This window comes from Acomys russatus, chromosome 14, assembly GCF_903995435.1.
Source record: "Acomys russatus chromosome 14, mAcoRus1.1, whole genome shotgun sequence".
Taxonomy (NCBI): Eukaryota; Metazoa; Chordata; class Mammalia; order Rodentia; family Muridae; genus Acomys; species Acomys russatus.
In genome coordinates, this window is record NC_067150.1 from 16,584,097 (window position 1) to 16,602,648 (window position 18,552).

Consider the following 18,552-nt stretch of genomic DNA (forward strand, 5'->3'; position numbering starts at 1 on the left):
ATGTGAGAGAGTTGTGAGCTGCCGTGTGGTTGCTGGGAATTGAACTCAGGACCTTCAGAAGAGCAGTGAGTGCTCTTAGCCACTGGGCCATCTCTCCAGCCCCCCAAGACGTATTCTTATTAGTAGCTATGTATCTGTGTCTGTGAGAATAAGTACCTGTGGACGCTGCAAGGCACTGGATCACCCAGAGCTGGGGTTGAGCAGGCAATTGTGAGCTGCTAGGTTTGAACTGAACTTTGACCCCTGTCGTGGTTTGAATAGGAGTGGCCCCACGGTCTCAGGTGTGTGGATGCTTGGCCCATAGGGAGTGGCATTATTAGAAGGTGTGGCCATGTTGGAGGAGCGCATCACCGTGGGAGTGCTTAAGCTATGCCCAGTGTGGCACATAGTCCCCTTCTGCCTGGGGGAGGGGTCCTCCAACACCTTGTCTGCCTGCACGCTGCCATGTTTCCTGACGTGACAATAGTGGACTAAACCTCTGAACTGTTCGCCAGCCACAGTTAATAAATGTAAGACTTGCTGCCGTCATGGTGTCTCTGCACAGCAACAAAACCCTAAGACAGTCTCCCAAGAGCAGTATTTGCTCTTAACCCTAGAAGCATCTTTCCAGCCTCCTAAACTTTGCCAAAATTACTATTCTGGGTTAGCTGTCCGCAGTTTGATGCCACACGAGGGCGCCCTTCTAGCCAGTGAGGACCAAGAGACAACATCGCCTCTGATCTAGTCTTCTTTACTCATCAAGGAACAGCCCGGAAGTGCAGCTGTGGCTTCTTGTTAGTGACTCTGGCACCCTTTGGTTATTATTTCTAATTTCAGAGCCCTGCATGGCCAAACCCAAGTTGATCTTGCAGTTGGAGCGTGGCTTTGGGTCATGGAGCCAAGCGGAAGCTGCGGTGCAGAACTCCCCAGGTGAGTAAATGCGTACGCAGATGTCAGCAGGCAGAGAGCGCGTTGGATGATGGTTGTGGTGGGCGGTCTTTGTCCAATTTCATACAAGCCTAGCCGTGTATGTGGCTCTAGCGCTTTTGTTTGTTTGTTTTCGTTTTTTTGTTTGTTTTGTTTTTTAAATCCAGTTTTAAAAGAGCATTCTTGGTGTCACCCTGTCTCTCTGTTTTGTTGCTAAAGTGTATTTCTTTAAATTTGCCAAAAGAATCCGTCCCTGTATGGATCTTCTTAGCCGGCTTCACTGGGTAGATGCTTGACCCAATCTCTTGTTTGTGCTGCTGTCTTACTTGTTTTATATAATAGCATTGTGGGTTTTGTTTGTTTGTTTTGTTGTTGTTGAGACAGAGTTTCTCTGTGCAACAGCCCTGGCTGTCCTAGACTGGGCTGCTCTTGAACTCACAGAGATCCACCTGCCTCTGCCTCCCTAGGTAGCTGTCTTTGTAATGTTCTTTTCTTTTTTTCTTTCATTCTTTTTTTTTTTTTTTGAGACAGGTTTTTCTCTGTGTAGTTTTAGCTGTCCTAGACCCACTCTGCCTGCCTCTGCCTCATGAGTACTGTGATTAAAGGTGTGTGCCACCATGCCTGGCTTGTCTTTGTAGTCTTCATATGATCAAAAGCGCCTACGGTCAGCTAGAACACAGCGAATCGAAGGCTTGAAGTAAGTGATGAGACAGCCAGGAAAATAGATAGGAGGTTTTATGTTAGCAAGTGCTTACAGTGCATTTCCTATTTGTAGATATCGCCGTTTAATTATATTTTCACTTTGAGATGACCATTTTCTAACTTTTGCATGTAATTAGTAGTTGAATATAAATTAATGACTTGATAATGATCATGGTTAGCGTATTGATACATTTGGAAATTAGTAGCCATTGGAAATCAGAGACATTTAATATACTCGGTGTACCTTTTTTTTTTTTTTTTGGTTTTTTGAGACAGGGTTTTTCTGTGTTAGCCTTGGCCATCCTGGACTCACTTTGTAGACCAGGCTGGCCTCGAACTCACAGCGATCCGCCTGCCTCTGCCTCCCGAGTACTGGGATTAAAGGCGTGCGTCACCACGCCTGGCTTCGGTGTACCGTTTTGTCTCCTGCTTTCCTTATCCTTTTTTTAAACATTTGTTAGGTTTCATTTTCTTTGGGTTTAATTTCTTCTCTGAGTGGTACATCAGTTTATGGCTACAGGAGGGAAGATCGACGCATCCTCACAATTTGTTGTACAAACTACAGAATGGATATGGCAGTTATAGAAAAAAACAGGCAAAATCTGACAAATCTGCCAACATATGTTGGCTTTCTCATAACTGAGTCCAGAAATAGGGAAGTGGAAAAGATGTCAGACAGAAAACTCAGATGCTACATTTACTAGTGATCACGGACACCACACACCGCACACACCCTCATACACACACACACACACACACATACATACACACACACACACAGAATGAATGAATGAATGAAAATAACAAAAAGAAATGCATCCTGTGAACCTGACATACAACAGAGATGAGACAGACTAGAGACATAGAAAGCTAGGCACACCAACCAAGTGTGGGAGTAACTTAGAACCACAAATTGACATGATCCCAAAAGACCTTTTTGAAGGGCATTAAAATTAAATTGCCAAAAATGCAAAAGAAAGAATACTGAAGCTGGCCAAAGAGAAATGTGCTTAGTTACTCGAGAAGACGAACATATTAGCACACTAGATGTCTTAGCAAAGACTGTACTGACTAGAAGGCATGGGCTCATGTATTTTAAACCCTGAGACAAAGTTGCAAAACAAGATTACTCTGACTAACAAAGTTATCCGTTAAAACTGGAAGAATTAGTGGCCTCCTACAGTAAGCATGAATTCAATCTACACGTCAACAGTAAAATAAAGAGATGTGCGCTAGAACCCTGCTATCTTAGTGTGGTTTGCTAGTCACTATGGGACGAGATATGCACACGTAGCACAGGTCAGTGAGTGCCTTAGTTGGGGTTGCTGCTGCTGTGCTAACAGCGAAAGCAACCAAGGGAGGAAACGGTTTATCTCAGCTGGTGACCCACAGCACAGCCCTTCACGGAGGGAGTCAGGGCGGTAGCTCAGCAGGGACAGGAGCAGAGACCACGCTGCTCACCGCCTTGCTTAGTCTGCCCACAGGCTTGCCCACAGGCTAGTCTGGCCAGGGCATTTTCTTTCTTTTCTTTTCTTTTTTCTTTTTAGTTTTTTGAGACAGGGTTTCTCTGTGTAGCTTTGGCTGTCCTAGATTACTTTGTAGACCAGGCTGGCCTCGAACTCACAGTGATCCACCTGCCTCTGCCTCCTTGCAAGTGTTGGGATTAAAGGTATGCACCACCATGCCTGGCCTTTTTTTTTTCCAAGACAGGGTTTCTCTGTGTAGCCTTGGCTGTCCCAGGCTCGATTTGTAGACCAGGGCGGCCTCAAACTCACAGCGATCTGCCTGCAGGACATTTTCCTAATTGAGGTTCTCTCTTTCTGAATGACTTTAGCTCTGTCAAGTTCGTATAAAACTAGCTTCAATAAACATGTGAAGGCATGGCTTTACTTTTATGTTTAAATTCTATAAAAATATGCATGTGTTATTATGGAATCATGACATTTTTATTATTATAGGTGTTCATAAAGTGAGTGCTCTGATTGATACCAGCAAGGAAAATCCTACGATACATTTGTCTCAACTTGGAATAACTCGCCAAAAGACACCAAGTGAAGACATTGAAGTAAGTAAGACATGTAATTCAAAGTCAAAGCATATTTCAAATATGGACAAATTAGCATACACACACACAAAGAACGAAGAGGAAATCTTTTCACACATAACCCTGGCAGAATGTAGTACTTCTTTTTCCATGGTGGCCTAATTAGACGCAGGCTGCCCAAGAACATGGTGACTGTCACCTAAGTAAGCAAGGCCACCAGGTGCCTCAGCATCTTGGTTTGCAAAACAATAAAGCTCATAGTGTTATATTCAGTATTTTCAATGCCTTTGATGCGAAGACGATATTATTGACACATAAGGAATTTTCATATCACAGAGACCTAGTAAATTCTGTAAATGCTTGAAATATTTTCCTTACCCAAGAAGTGGCTTATGTGGAAACAAGTACTGAATGTAGAATAGGTGGCTAATGTTTTGTAGGAAGCCTAACTCTGTAAATGGTAAAGTCCACACAGAAATGTTTAGTGAGTATGAGAAACTTTTCATTAAGAATTAATATCTCTGGGCTGGGCAGTGGTGGCGCACGCCTTTAATCCCAGCAGAGGCAGGCGGATCGCTGTGAGTTCAAGACCAGCCTGGTCTACAAAGCCAGTCCAGGACAGTCAAGGCTACACAGGGAATCCTTGTCTTGACACTCCCCCCCACCCCCATCCCCCCCCACCCCCCAAAAAAAAAGGATTCATACCTCAGAATATCAGGCAGCTCATTCTAGGAAAAAACGCTGGAGTGCTAAAGAATCTAACAAATTCTTTTGTTTCAAGGCAAAACTGAAGCCTCAACAGAGAGTCCCCAAAGGGACAAAGCCCTGTCGTGGCAGAGTGCCTGCAAAAACACTTTGTGGCAAGTTACAGAAAACTGAGAGTCAGACAGTGCACAGAGATGGGAAACGCTATGACTGTAAGGACTGCAGGAAATCTTTCTGCAATAATTCAACCCTCATTAAGCATTACAGAAGAACTCACAACGTAGACAAGCCCTATGAGTGCAGTGAGTGTAGTAAGATGTACTACTGGAAGTCGGACCTCACCTCACATCAGAAAACCCATAGACAAGAGAGGACCTATAAGTGTAAAGTATGTGGGAAATGTTTCTTCCGGAAGTCTCATCTCAATGTACATGAAAAAGCTCACACAGGTGAGAAGCCTCACGAATGTCCAGAGTGCAAGAAAGCTTTCTATTACAAGTCAGACCTTAATCGGCACAGGAAGACCCATCTGGGCGAAAAGCCTTTCGTATGTGAAGTGTGCAAGAAACCTTTTTCTCGAAAGTCAAAGCTCTCTATCCATCAGAGAACTCATACAGGGGAGAAGCCTTACCAATGCACAGATTGCAGTAAAGCGTTTTCCCACCAGTCACAACTTACCGCGCACCGGATAACTCATTCATCTGAGAATCATTATGAATGTGAGGAATGCAATAAATCTTTCCACTGGAAGTGCCAGCTCACGGCACATCAGAAAAGACATACAGGCAAGAAGGCCCATGAAGGAAGAACTCAGGAAAGCCTTCTCGCATAAGTCAGAAGTCCCTGTACATCAGGGAACTCATGCAGCTGCTAAGCTCTGCAGAAGTGAGGGATGCAAGGGATTTTACATACAGTAGACTTTACTGTACACGGGACAGTTCATAATCCGAGAAGCTTTACAGAACATTAAAAAAATGGAGGAAAGTTTTCCGGTGCGTGTCTGAGCTCAGTTGACAAATAAATGAGACCCATACAAATGGAAAGCCACAGTGAAGAGTGCCTCTCAAGTCTAGCCGCCGCCGCAGCAGCAGCAGAGAGCAGCATATGAAGAAAAGCAGGACCATTGTATTGACGGGACTCCTTAGATGACTCAGAGGCCCCACAAAGATGGTGTTAGAGAGCTCAGTGGTTAAGAGCTATAATTGTGCTGATCCTAGCACCTGCTTGACAAGTCAGGGTCCCTGTGTAGGAACCAAGCAGAACCAAACAGATGCCATTTTTGTACCAAGCCCCCATCTTGTCCTCATGGACAGGGCATTCAAATCTGACTACTGGTTTTAGAAGAATAATGGAGTGTAGAAAATTGGGATTAAAAATGTGCATTCAGGGCTTGGGGAGATGGCTCCATGTGTAAAGCATGCATGCCTTTAACCCCAGCACTCAGGAGGTAGAGGCAGCCTCTGCTCACATTGCCATAACCCATGTAAAGGCCAGATGTGGCAGCACAAGCATCTGTAATAGTTGTGCAGAGGAAGAATCAGCCAGAAGCTTAAGATCCCAGTGGCATGTTGGGGACGGGCTACATGGCCAATGTTCAGCCATCTTGTCAGAACCTAGGTTCCTATTTCTCCAGAAGTCTGCCATTCACCAGAAACTAGCTGACCTTGTCGTAGGTCGGCAGTTAGACACCTGTTGTGGTTTATTGTGGGGGCTGGTCATTCCAGACCCCCGAGCTACTCCTTTTCTGGTAAGACTACTGATAAGATCAGATTAAAGGCCAGCTGCCTGCGAGCAGTAGTTCCAGGAGCTTTTTCGTGACTAACCAGATCCTTCACGACTTTCCTGGAATTTCTCTCCTGCAATTAGCAGCTGTAAAGGTAGATACCTACCTGCTGGAGCATTCCAGAGTTAGGTATCTATAGCAAATACCCATGCCTCTGTGCCTATGTAAACTCTGCAAAAATTCTCAATAAACGAGGTTTGATCAGAATGCAGACTTGCCCCCTTCTTCGTGTCTAGTGTTCTGTCTCTATACAGGAAAAATTTCCTCCCGAGCGTTAGTCAAACCCCGGTGGGCCAGGGCAGTGGCAGGAACAAGAAAAACCTAACCTTTAAAACAAGGTGGGAAGAGAGAACTGATGCCAGAAGGTCATCCTCTTCCACATGTGCATGCATAGCTTAAAATCCAGTCGTTATTTATTCACCTTCAGTGAATTAATAATTTAATAATTATTAGATATTTGTTAATAATTACTAATTAACAGTTTCTGTTTCTTGAGTTGTCTATGCATTGTTCAGGGATTTATTTTATTTTTTTTTAGCAGGGTTTTTTTTCTGTAGCCTTGGCTGTCCTGGACTCACTTTGTAGGCCAGGCTGGCCTCAAACTCATAAAGATCCGCCTGCCTCTGCCTCCTGAGTGCTCAGATTAAAGGCGTGGCCACCACGCCCGGCTACATATATATTCCTAAGAGGCTCTTTTACATCTGCTCCCCATACCTGGTTGGGCTGGCAATTTGAATGAGAATGGCCCTCATAGGTGCCTGTTTGAGCACCTGGTCCCCAGGGAGTAGAACTGTTTGGGAAGGATCAGGAGGTGTGGCCTTATTGGAGCAGGTGTATCGTTGAGGGTGGGCTTTGAGGTTTCAAGAGATTGGACCTACTCTCAGTATGCTCTGCCTCCTTGTGGGCCACTATGTGGCCTGGCTGTTGCCACCGCCATGCTTTAGCTCTGTCATTCTGGACGCTTACCCTCTTAACCATAAGGTGAATTAAACACTATTTTTTTTATAAGTTGCCTTGGTCATGGTGTCTTGTCACAGTGATAGAGAGTAACTGATAGACCAACCATCCTTCATTGTACCCCAGTGGTCAGCTTTGCCAGCTGTCACCTAGAATACATGAGGTTCATTCCTTCTCCCTGACTCCATGTTACTTTTAAAAATACATCATGTCTTCCAACCTTGCTCCTTGTCTACAAACTCTCACTTGTAATTGAAGTGGAGTCCGCCCTCTTTGTCCTTTTTTTTTCCCCCTGAGACAGGGCCTCTCTGTGTAGCCTTGACTGTCCTGGTCTCGCTTTGTAGACCAGGCTGGCCTCGAACTCACATCAATCTGCCTGCCTCTGCCTCCCGAGTGCTGGGATTAAAGGCGTGCGCCACCACGCCCAGCCGTCCTCCTTGTCCTTCTAAGAAAACCCAGAGTACTATGGTTCTTGTGCCTCCTCTTAGTCTGAGAGGCATAAAATCTGATTTACCTTTCTTTATAAATGCTTTATGTAATTTTGTTTTCTGCAAAACTTCCAGGAGATTGAGACTAGATTGCTGGCTCCCCATCCCTAGAATACAGGGATGTTCCTCTGGAGAACTCTGGCTAGTACATGTAGGGGAAACCCTCTGAATAAAGAACTGCTGGAGATAACACCACCCTTATTTCAAGATGTACTACAGCGTGGTATTGGCATAAAGATACATGTCGATCAATGGAATTGAATTGAAGACCTAGACATAACTCTACACACCTATGAACATCTGATTTTTGACAAAGAAGCCACAAAATACACGTTGAACAAAAAAAAAGCATCTTCAACAAAAGGTGCTGGGAAAAACTGGGTGGGGGTGTGTAGAAAAATGCAAGTGGATCCATATTTATCACCCTGCACAAAACTCCACATGGATTGAGATTCTTGACATAAGGCCAGATCTCATATGATAGAGGAGAAAGTGTGTGTGTGTGGGGGGTCGTCTCCAGCTCACTGGCACAGGAAAATACTTTGATACAGGACACTGACAGCACAGGCACTAAGAATAACAATCAATGAATGGGAACTTAGGAAACTAAAAATCTTCTGTATGGCAAAGGAAAAATGGCAGGCTACAAAATAAATTGGTTTTTTTTATTTTAGTTTTTTTTTCCCAACTGCATTCTGTACAGGTCTAATATCTAAAAGATACCTAAGATAGATAAAGAACTAAAATAATTAGGCATCAAGAAATGAAACAAAGAACAGCACACTTTAAATCCCAGCACTCAGGGCAGAGACAGGTGGCTCGCTGTGAGTTCGAGGCTACCCTGGTCTACAAAGTGAGTCCACAGCCCCCAAGGCTACACAGGGAAACCCTGTCTTGGGAAAAAGAAAAAAAAAAAAAGAAAGAAAGAAAGAAAGAAAAAAGAAAAAGAAACAATCCAATTTAAAAATAGGGTGAAGGACTAAACAGAATTCCCAAAGATGAAACACAAATGGCTGAGAGGCACTTAAAAGAAATGTTCAACATCCTTAGTCATAAGAGAAATGCAAAATAAAACTACTTTGAGATTCCATCTATACCAGTCATAATGGTCAATCAGTAAAGCACTTGGGGTTGGAGAGATGGATCAGTGATTAAGAGCACTGTCTGCTCTTCCAGACGACTTGGGTTCAATCTCCAGAACCCACATGGCGAATTATAACTGTAAGTCCAAGAGCTGACACCCTCACACAGGAATAGATGCAGAGTAAACACCAATGTATATAAAATAAAAAATAAAGCCGGGCATGGTGGTGCACGCCTTTAATCCCAGCACTCAGGAGACAGAGGCAGGAGGATCGTTGTGAATTTGAGACCAGCCTGGTCTACCAAGTGAGTCTAGGACAGCTGAGGCTACACAGAGAAACTTTGTCTCGAAAAACAAACAAAAACGTAAATCATTAGCTGGTTGTGGTAATCCCAGCACTTAAGAGGCAGAGGCAAGTGGATCGCTGTGAGTTCGAAGCCAGCCTGCTCTACAAAGTGAGTCCAGGACAGCCAAGGCTACACAGAGAAATCCTGTCTCAAAAACCCAACCAAACAAAAAACAAGTGATAACTCATGCTGGTCAGGATGTGAGGGAAAAGGAAACACTTTTCCGTTGTTGATAGGAGTGCAAACTTACACAGCCACCTTGGAAAGCATTGTGGCCGGTCCACAGGAAGCTGGCTGTACATCTACCTCAAGATCCAGCTAGACCACTCCTGGCATATGCCCAAAGGACTTGACATCCTGTTATAAAGACACTTGCTCATCCATGTTCATTGCTGCTCTATTCATAATATCACAAGTTAGAAATAGCATAGATGTCCCTCAACAGATAAAGGAAAGGTAAAGGAAACATGCCACATTTACACAATGGAGTATTATATAGAACCATGAGATACAGAAGTAAAAGGATGGACCGGAAAAAAGTCTTTACTGAGGTAACCCAGACCCAAAACAACAAATATGGTATGTCTTCTTTTATATGTAGATGTTACCTTTTAATCTTTTGATAGGTGTGCTACCTTCTGTGTAAGCATACAGGGTAGATATAAAGCAAGGACAGAGGGGAAGCGAGGATGTTCCAAAAAAGGGAAAACAACATATGAAGAGTCGGGGACAGACTGGAACTGGAGGATTAAATGAGGAGGAGAGGAAAGGCGCGGGGGGAGGGGAGGTTAAGGGGAATGGAGGGCCTGGAGAGATGGCTCAGGTTAAGAGCGCTGACTGCTCTTCCTACAGTGCTGAGTTGGATTCCCAACACCCAAATGGGGTGGCTCACCAGCTACAATGATCTATAATGAAATCTGGTGCCCTCTTCTGGCCTGCAGATGTACATGCAGGCGGAGCACTGGAGACGACGCCCCAACTAGGTACCTAGTTACCAAGTAAAACGTCAAGTGTCAGGAATAGGTTCTATCTAATTGAGTTGTTGGCCAAAAGGGTCCCAAGGAAACCACCAAACAACTAAGGCTCTTGCCAATGCAATGGTTGCTTTCCCCTGAGGGTAAGCCCTCCCCGACCCCGAAGACACCACCTTCATCACTCACTGAACACAGAAGTGGAGCTGGTGCCCAACTGGAGCCTGTCCTACTGATTAATGTTTATGGAACTGGAACTCTGGAGTGTTACCACAAGAGAAATGTAAACACTAACTCAACTACAAACCCTCCAACCTACAATGGTGACTGTCTGCAAGATATGCGAATGCAATAATGGCACAAAGCTTGTGGGGGTAACCAACCACTATCTGGTTGGATTTAAGGCCCCACTCCGTGAGACGGGACTCACGCCTGCCACTGTTGTGCACGTGACTGCAGGGACCCTTAGAGGAAGGAAGTGTTGGATCCATGGACCTGAAGTTACAGGCGATGGTGAGCCACCAGGTACCGGTGCTGGGAACAGAACACAGCCCCCCCCCCCCCCCCCCCCGAAGAGCAGTAAATGCTCCTAACTACAGAGCAGGTCTCTCCGGTGTCTGTCTTTGTTATGTAATGTTTACAATTTTTAGTTCCTTGTGTATTCTTGACTCTGTTGGATGCATACCTGACAGGGTTACGCATAGTCTTTGGGCGGCCTCTTTGCTCAGCCGACAATTCCCTTACTGCACAAAAGCTTTGGAAGTTCAAGAGGCCGCACTCGCTGATTGTTGGTCTTGTTTCCTGCGCTACCTGAGTTCTAAGCAGAAAGGCCTGACCTGAGCCCGCGTGTTGAAGCGCACTCCGTATCTCACTGGCAGTCTTGGGGAATCGGGTCTTTTTTTAAAGATTTATTTATTTATCATGCATACAGTATCTGCCTGCATGTATGCCTGCCCGCCAGAAGAGGTCAGTAGATCTCATTATAGATGGTTATGAGCCACCATGTGGTTGCTGGGGAATTGAACTCAGGACCTCTGGAAGATCAGACAGTGCTCTTAACCTCTGAGCCATCTCTCCAGCCCGGGGAATCGGGTCTTACGTAGAGCTTCTTGATCCATTTGGAGTTGGATTTTGTGAGAGTGAGATAAGAGCGTAATTTCTTATTTTTTCTGCATGTTTTAACCCAGGTTGCCCTGCACTATCTGGTAGAAAAGCTCTTGTTGTATTCGCAAATGTATTTTGTTTCATTGCAAAAAAATCAAGTAGCTGCATGCCTGTGGATGAGCAAATGGGTCTTCTGTTATTTGTCACCAGTCTACATGTTTGTTTTGTGATGGTGACATGGTGTTGTATTACCGTAGATCTATGATCTAATTTATAATTTGAAATCAGATGTGTGACACCTCCAGCGTTGTTCTTTGCTTCTATGATTGCCTTGAATAGCCTCAGTCATTTGTGCTTTCATACAAATCCTAAGAAAATTTTCTACATCGATGAAAGATAACCCTGGAGTTCTGTTTGAGGTTGTACTTTTAGATACTTTCGCTAGGATGGCAATTTACAAGATACTAACCTTTCTGATGCAGGGGCATCCAATTTTCATTACCTTCCTCAATTTCTTTTTTCAATGTTTCTTTCTTTTCTTTCTTTCTTTCTTTCTTTCTTTCTTTCTTTCTTTCTTTCTTTTTAATCATAGAGGTCTTTCTCTTCCTCGGTCAGGTACATTCCAAGATACGTTGTTAAGCTACTGTGGATGATTTCTTTCACAAAAAGAACCCTGTTAGTCTCTGTGGTAATATCTAACTGCATTTGCATAACTAATACTTCAAAGTTGAACTACCTAAGCTGTGAAGTTTTGCCCCACCTGGAGTGTTCCTGGCCTCCCTTCCACTAATATCTAGCACCCACCCCCAAATCAAGCTCCTGGCCTACACTTACTTTTTTTCCCCCCCTGTGTAGTCCTGGCTGCCCTGGAACTCACTCTGTAGAACAGACTGGCTTTGAACTCAGAGATCCAGCTGCCTCTGCCTCCAGAGTGCTGGGATTAAAGGTGTGCGCCACCACGCCCAGCTTCACTTATACGTTGAATGATTATTAATATTTAATATTGAATTATTATTTTAGTAATATCAGCGGTTACTCCTTAACCAGGTATATGCACAAATAACCACACAAAGAGACTGGGATCTCATTAGTTAGCCTATAGCACAATGCTATGCGATGATTATTCCATCCTAACCCTTCATGTTACCACAGCTTCCTCCCATTCTGATTTCCCACTGTATACTCGCTTTTCCCTCACATCCTAGGTCCATCTCACTCCTCCTGGCACTTCCCAGTCCTCTGCATGTGCACTACTCCTCTCCTTCCTTCTCTCTCTCCTCCCATCACTGGGCCAGGATGTCCCTCCCACCCTATTCTCTGTTATTGCTCAGCATTAGCTAGTTTGTTTTTATTGGCAACACAGAGTACAAATGGTGACATGTTTACACAAACTTGAACTAGGAGGTTGTAGGCTTCAACCTTTTACGAACGTACTTTATTTGAGGTTCTTTCATGCTTATACCTACCTTCCAATCCACCCACCCTAGATAGGAGAGAAAAGAGGTTAATGGGAACAGAAGTAGACCTTTTTGGACTCAGTTCCTGGGAGCGATTCTCTTGGCATAGTCGGCAGGATTTCAGCAGACCAGCAATTCAACCAAAGTTGCTGCTGGAACCCAGAGCCTCAAAGCGTTCTCTGGAGCAGTTCTCTCTAAGAGCGACTCGATGTGAAGCAATGAACAGCCAAACAATACCAAGACCCCAAAAGCCCCGCTTCCTGTTTGGGGCAGATATGTATATCTCCTCTCAGAGTCTGCACTAAGATGTGTTTCAGCTGGCAAAAACCAAGCCCCCGCATGAGGTGGTTCGGCTTCTAATGGATAAACATCACCTGTTCTCTCACAGGCCTATTCTCCATCCCATACTTGGGATCAAAACAAATGTATTTTTACATCCATTACATATCCCCCTTTCTATTATATACAACAAAAATAATTATGAGAATTGTCCAGTAAAAGTTACATTTATAAGAATCAGTTCATTTGTATTTGACAATCTTGGAGAATTTATTCTACTGTCTGTCTTATCCTACTGAGTCTTATCATAGTGTCCAAAGTTTTCCTAAATCACTTTATTACAATTTACATTTATCAACCTCTAAACATGTTTTTAGGTCTTAAACTAAAGCTTACAGTAATTCTACGGCTATCTAGTCTTCAACCCCATCAGAGACTTAAGAGGGAAATATTATCTAATATGTAGGAAGTGCAGGCAAGCAACATCTAAAAGTATAGACAGGATAGAGAGTTGACTGTATCATTGGGGCATCCAAAATATCTGACAGACTTTTATGTGAAGCAAGAATTTTGAAGGACTGGCCCACCTAGTCTCTGCAAAATCTGTTTAACCTTGAAAACATATACAAGAAAGTAAATAAAGGGTCTTCTGTAATTAACTAAACCAGTATCTAATAAAACTACAAGTAAGATTTATAAATGACTACTAACTTGTATCTCCAAATCATCCTGAACAGTTTGTAATTAGTTAGCTCTCATAAAACTAGAATTTTAGCCAGGCATGGTGGTGCACACCTTTAATTCCAGCACTCAGGAGGCAGAGGCAGGCGGACCGCCGTGAGTTTGAGGCCAGCCTGGTCTACAAAGCGAGTCCAGGATAGTCAAGGCTACACAGAGAAACCCTGTCTTGGAAAAAAAAAAAAAACCTCAAAAGCAAGCAAGCAAACAAACAAACGGGAATTTATGAAAGGAAACCCTGTTCACCAACGACATTAACTACACTTGGGTGAAAGATCTTTATGTGTGTGTTTTCTGTGTGTGGTGGGGTGAGGGAGTGGCTGTGAGGGCCACAGAGGACGTTGAATCACCTTGAGCTGGAGTCCAGGTGTCAGTGAGCTGCCTGATGTGGGCACTGGGGACCAACCTTGGTCCTCTGGAAGAACAGCACTTGCTCTTAACTCCCGAGGCAGGATATTCTAACACCTCAAAAGAACTTGGTGTGTATACCAGGATAAGGGCGGTGAGAGCCAAGTGAAGATGGAGACTATAGGGACCACAGGTTGGAGGATTGAGAATACTGCCTCACCCCATTGGAGGACAGAAGTTGGGGAGTCAATGTGGCCAGGTAAGTCCCTGGCAACACTCTCACAAAATTGAGAACGATGCTAGTTAAAGTACATAGATTATGTACATCATGATGCTCAGTCCTCAGCAGTTCCCATCTGGAGTTGAAGGCCTGGAGGGTTCCTGGAGCGCGGCTGGTCTTCAGCCTATATGAATTCCCAGGTAGAGGTGGAGGAGCGGCAACAGCAGGGTAGGTGAACTTGCCTGCCCCAGTGAGGGTCGATAGGCAACAAACAAAAGCAGTTTCCTTCTTCCACCAGGAGGGGCAGCCCACATTTAGGGTGGGTCTATCTGCTTGAAATGATGTTATCAAGAACCCTTCCTACACACACACACACACACACACACACACACACACACACACACACACACACACACACAAGTGCGGAACAGTTTATTGATTCCAGATTCAACCAAGTTAATAACCCAGGTCAGCAGCTACAAGGTGGAGCCTGGTGGTACACACCTGAAATCTTATGACTGCTTAGGTGGCCCCCCAGCTATATAGGAACTTCAAGGCTACAGGACACCCTTTTTAAAAGACAACACAAACCCCCCTAGCTGAGGAAGGAAGCAATGGTCCCAGATGTTTGTGTCTGTGGGAGGAGGTAGCAGAAGCTCCTGTCACAGGAGTTAGAAAACAGTGTGTGAGTGGAGAGTAGGGATGGTGTGCAAAGCTCTACACAGGCCCCACAAGCCCTGTTCCCTAGATGGCACCCCAAGGAGCTGTGATCACATTGCTGTCTCTACCACATCTGGAATGGCTGGTGCCATCTGCTCGGAGCTGGACCACTCCACCTAGATGGCAAGCCACATCACACAGGCACCATAGGCCAAAGCTATCTGCAAGCTCTGCAGGATGATGCAGCCCTTTGGTAGGCATGGATGTCCATGAAGACAGGACACAGGGCCAGGTTTAACTATGGCCCCCACTGCCTTCAAGGCTCATCACACAGCATATGGCTGTGAACACTAACAATAAAGAAACGTTTCGATCTTGGTGCTTTTGAAGGGAGCGCGTGGCTGAGGGGATGAAGTACTTAGGTACAGGGCGGGGGAGGGGCCAGCGAGGAGTGCAAAGGTGGGTGGGATTGGATTGAAGTGACAGGAAACAGACCCCTTGGCAGGATGCATGCCTCTGGCTTTTGACTCACAGCTCAGAGGGACTTGGAGGCTTGCCTTCCCCCACAGAGCATCAAAGGTGAGGTGACTGCTCCTTTCTGCTTTGGCTTCTGACCTACCCCCTCCTGTGATGCCGACCTGGCTGCCACCATTACTGCTCACCCCCACTTCCGCTCCTGTCTCTGGCTATGGCTCTCTCCAGTCGTAGCTCCTGTTTACGCTTCACTCTCAAGCCTTTGGTTTCGCTTACCAGGATGCCAGGGTTTTCCAGACCGCCTTCCGTCCTCCACTGCCCTCTCAATGGCGTCAGCCCACCCCGGGATGGCCTTGCTTACTCTGCCTTCCCACTTTGGCCTTGTATCTACTCCACCCTGCCTTGACTCCATCCGTGACTCAGCACCAACCAGGACCCGTCCCATCACACTCAGACCCACCATGGACCAAGACACCAGCTCGAAGTGTAGTAACTTCTTCTATAATTCCTCATCATTCTGTGAAATTCTGGGTTGTTTTTTCAACCAAATATGAAACTCTGGACAAATAGATTAAAGGCAATATGGGTTCCTAATGGTGGTTCCAGATATATAGGGGCATATAAGTTTTCCAGTGATGGCGGTGATCAGCTGTGGACTTCCTGGAGAGTACTGTTGGGATCCTTAGCTCTCACCTTCATGAGAACATACTTATCAAGCACAATCCCATTTGTGTATAATTACTGAATCTGTCTTTCATGTTACTCAGGCACCTCTCAACACCTCCTCTTCAGTGGCCATGTAGTACATACGCAATAGACCCATTTGTCTTTATTTCGAATGTACAGCAATTCTCCCAAAATTGTAGTAATTAAAAAAATTTTTTTAAATGGGGGGGGGGACTGGAGAGATGGCTCAGAGGTTAAGAGCACTGACTGCTCTTCCAAAGGTCCTGAGTTCAATTCCCAGCAACCACATGGTGGCTCACAGCCATCTATAATGTGATCTGATTACACAGAGAAACCCTGTCTCAAAACAAACAAGCAAAGAAAAAGAGCTAAATGGCTAATCAATATTAAAAAAAAATTGACATGGCAACATTGGGATTGTCATACATATTCAGTGGGTGTAGAATGTGTCCTCATCCATACTTCCACAGAGAAACATTTCATCATCCTCTTTAGTAACTGTACCAAAGAGGTTCACCATGCCCTATGTTAGAGATGCAGTTGAAGAGGCCGGGTTAAGTAAGTGTAGCCAACCTCATGACAGGCTTCAGTTTCTTGTTAGCTTGGAGCAGGCCTGAGTCTCCATGCCTCAGAAACAAGCTCAGTGGTCATGGGAAATACCACAGGAAACAGGACAGCCAGGACACTTGGTCTAAGAAAGATAAGGTTGCTTAGCTACTGGTTAAAAAAAGAAAAAAAAGGAAGGCCCTAACTCCTGACCAGAGTCACATAGCCTCCTTGGGTACTGACCAATCTCAGTCGAGGTCACGTAGCCACAGTAGAAACTCCCCTCTCTGGCCTTTACAAGAGGCATACATGGGCCCCTCTGAGTCGTCGACATTTTTTGTTTTGGTTTTTCGAGACAGGGTTTCCCTGTGTAGGCCTGGCTGTCCTAGACTCGCTTTGTAGTCCAGGCTGGCCTCGAACTCACAGTGATCTGTTTGCCTCTGCCTCCTGAGTGCTGGGATTAAAGGCGTGCGCCACCACACCTGACTCGTTGACATTTTTTTGAGCGGTCAATTCCATCATGCTGGAATAAAGACTCTTTGCTTTTGCATATGGCTTCGGACTCCTGGTGGTCTTTGGGGGTCTTGAGATCTAGGCATAACAAATTTGCCAAAAATAGTATGCATAGATAAGTAATTTAGTCCTTAGTCAGAAATTCTGACCTAAGGTCCTAGGGAGGGTGAGGGACACAGCCTCCCAGACTATACCTACCACCAGTGTCCCTCATCTTCCCGGGCAATTCCGGGTTACTGAGGATTGCAGGTATCCTGCCTATTCTGGTGTTACTATGGAGAAAGGATATATATATATATACAGACACCCCATTTCACTTTTAAACTGTATGTGTGTGTGTGTGTGTGTGTGTGTGTGTGTGTGTGTGTGTGTGTGTATGGGTGTGACTGCGTAAGTGTCTGCAGAGGTTTCACATCCACTCAAGTCATAGGTGGTTGTGAGCCACCCACCATGTGGCTGCTGTCCTCTGAAAGACAGCCCGCACTCTGAACTGCTGAGTCACCTCTCCAGTCCCACCCACCTCATTTCTGGCTCATATAAAGCAATTGTGTTCTTCATACCATAGAGACTAGAACTGAGGAATTCTGTAAGAAAAACCATAGAGAGGGGGAGTCAAGTGTGAGGTGTTGGAGAGCTTCAAACGCTGGGCTCTGTTCCCTCTGATGAAACATCTCCTGACACACAGACTCCCAGGGAGCGGGAGACACATAGAGTAAGACACAGTGAAACCATACATAGAATAAATAATTTTACTTCAACCCCAATAGGATCTGAGCAAGCATACCACCACACCACGTGAGTCAAGGCTCAGTGTGCTTCTCTGAGAGGAACTAATTGTTTAGTGGTTTGGACCCCGGCTTCCACTCCTACTTGGATAGATTATGAGTACTTTCTTCCTTTGTGCCACCAACTTTGAAGACTAGAAACATTACTTCCTGGCTTTGAAAATCATAGCTTTGGAGCTGAAGAGGTGGTTTAGAGGTTAAAGATACTGACTGCTTTTCCAAAGGTCATGAGTTCAATTCCCAGCAACCACATATTGGCTCACAACCATCTATAACGAGATCTGTATACATAATAAATAAATAAATTAAAAAAAAAAGAAAATCATAGCTTTTCAGCAGTGGATTCTTAGCATCAAAAGCTTATGGTTCAAAGGCTTTCAAAGGCAAACTCTTGGACAACAGCTTTGTCTGGGCTTTGAGTGTCATTGACTAGCGTTCAACACTTAGCGGTATGTTTGATTTTTTTCATGCATATACATGTGCCAGTGCACGTATGTGTGTGTACATGTGTGCCTAAGCACGTGACTGGAGGTTGACATCAGGTATCTTTCTTGTTCACCCTCCTCCCTGTTTATTGAAACAGTCTCTCAACTGAAACCAGAGCTTGCCAGTTTAGCTGGTCTGGCAAGTCGGCTTCCTCTGGGGATCTGCCTTCCGGGTGCTGAAACCCCAGACGGCCTGTCAAAGAAAAGCCAGCATTTTCATGGGTTACAGAGAACATTGATTCCAGTCCTTATGCTTGTAAAGCAACTGC

General features: G+C 44.9%; 2 protein-coding genes across 3 annotated transcripts in view; both read left to right on the top strand.

The window, feature by feature from the left end:
• Prkcsh (protein kinase C substrate 80K-H) overlaps positions 1-18,552 on the top strand; it is an 827,425-nt gene that overhangs the window by 210,072 nt on the left and 598,801 nt on the right. The gene's annotated exons all lie outside the window — the stretch shown is intronic.
• LOC127198759 (zinc finger protein 809-like) lies at positions 825-5,205 on the top strand. The gene is made up of 2 exons (XM_051156798.1): positions 825-909; positions 4,363-5,205. Exons 1-2 carry the CDS (start codon positions 825-827, stop codon positions 5,187-5,189), a joined length of 912 nt encoding a protein of 303 aa, XP_051012755.1. The 3' UTR covers positions 5,190-5,205.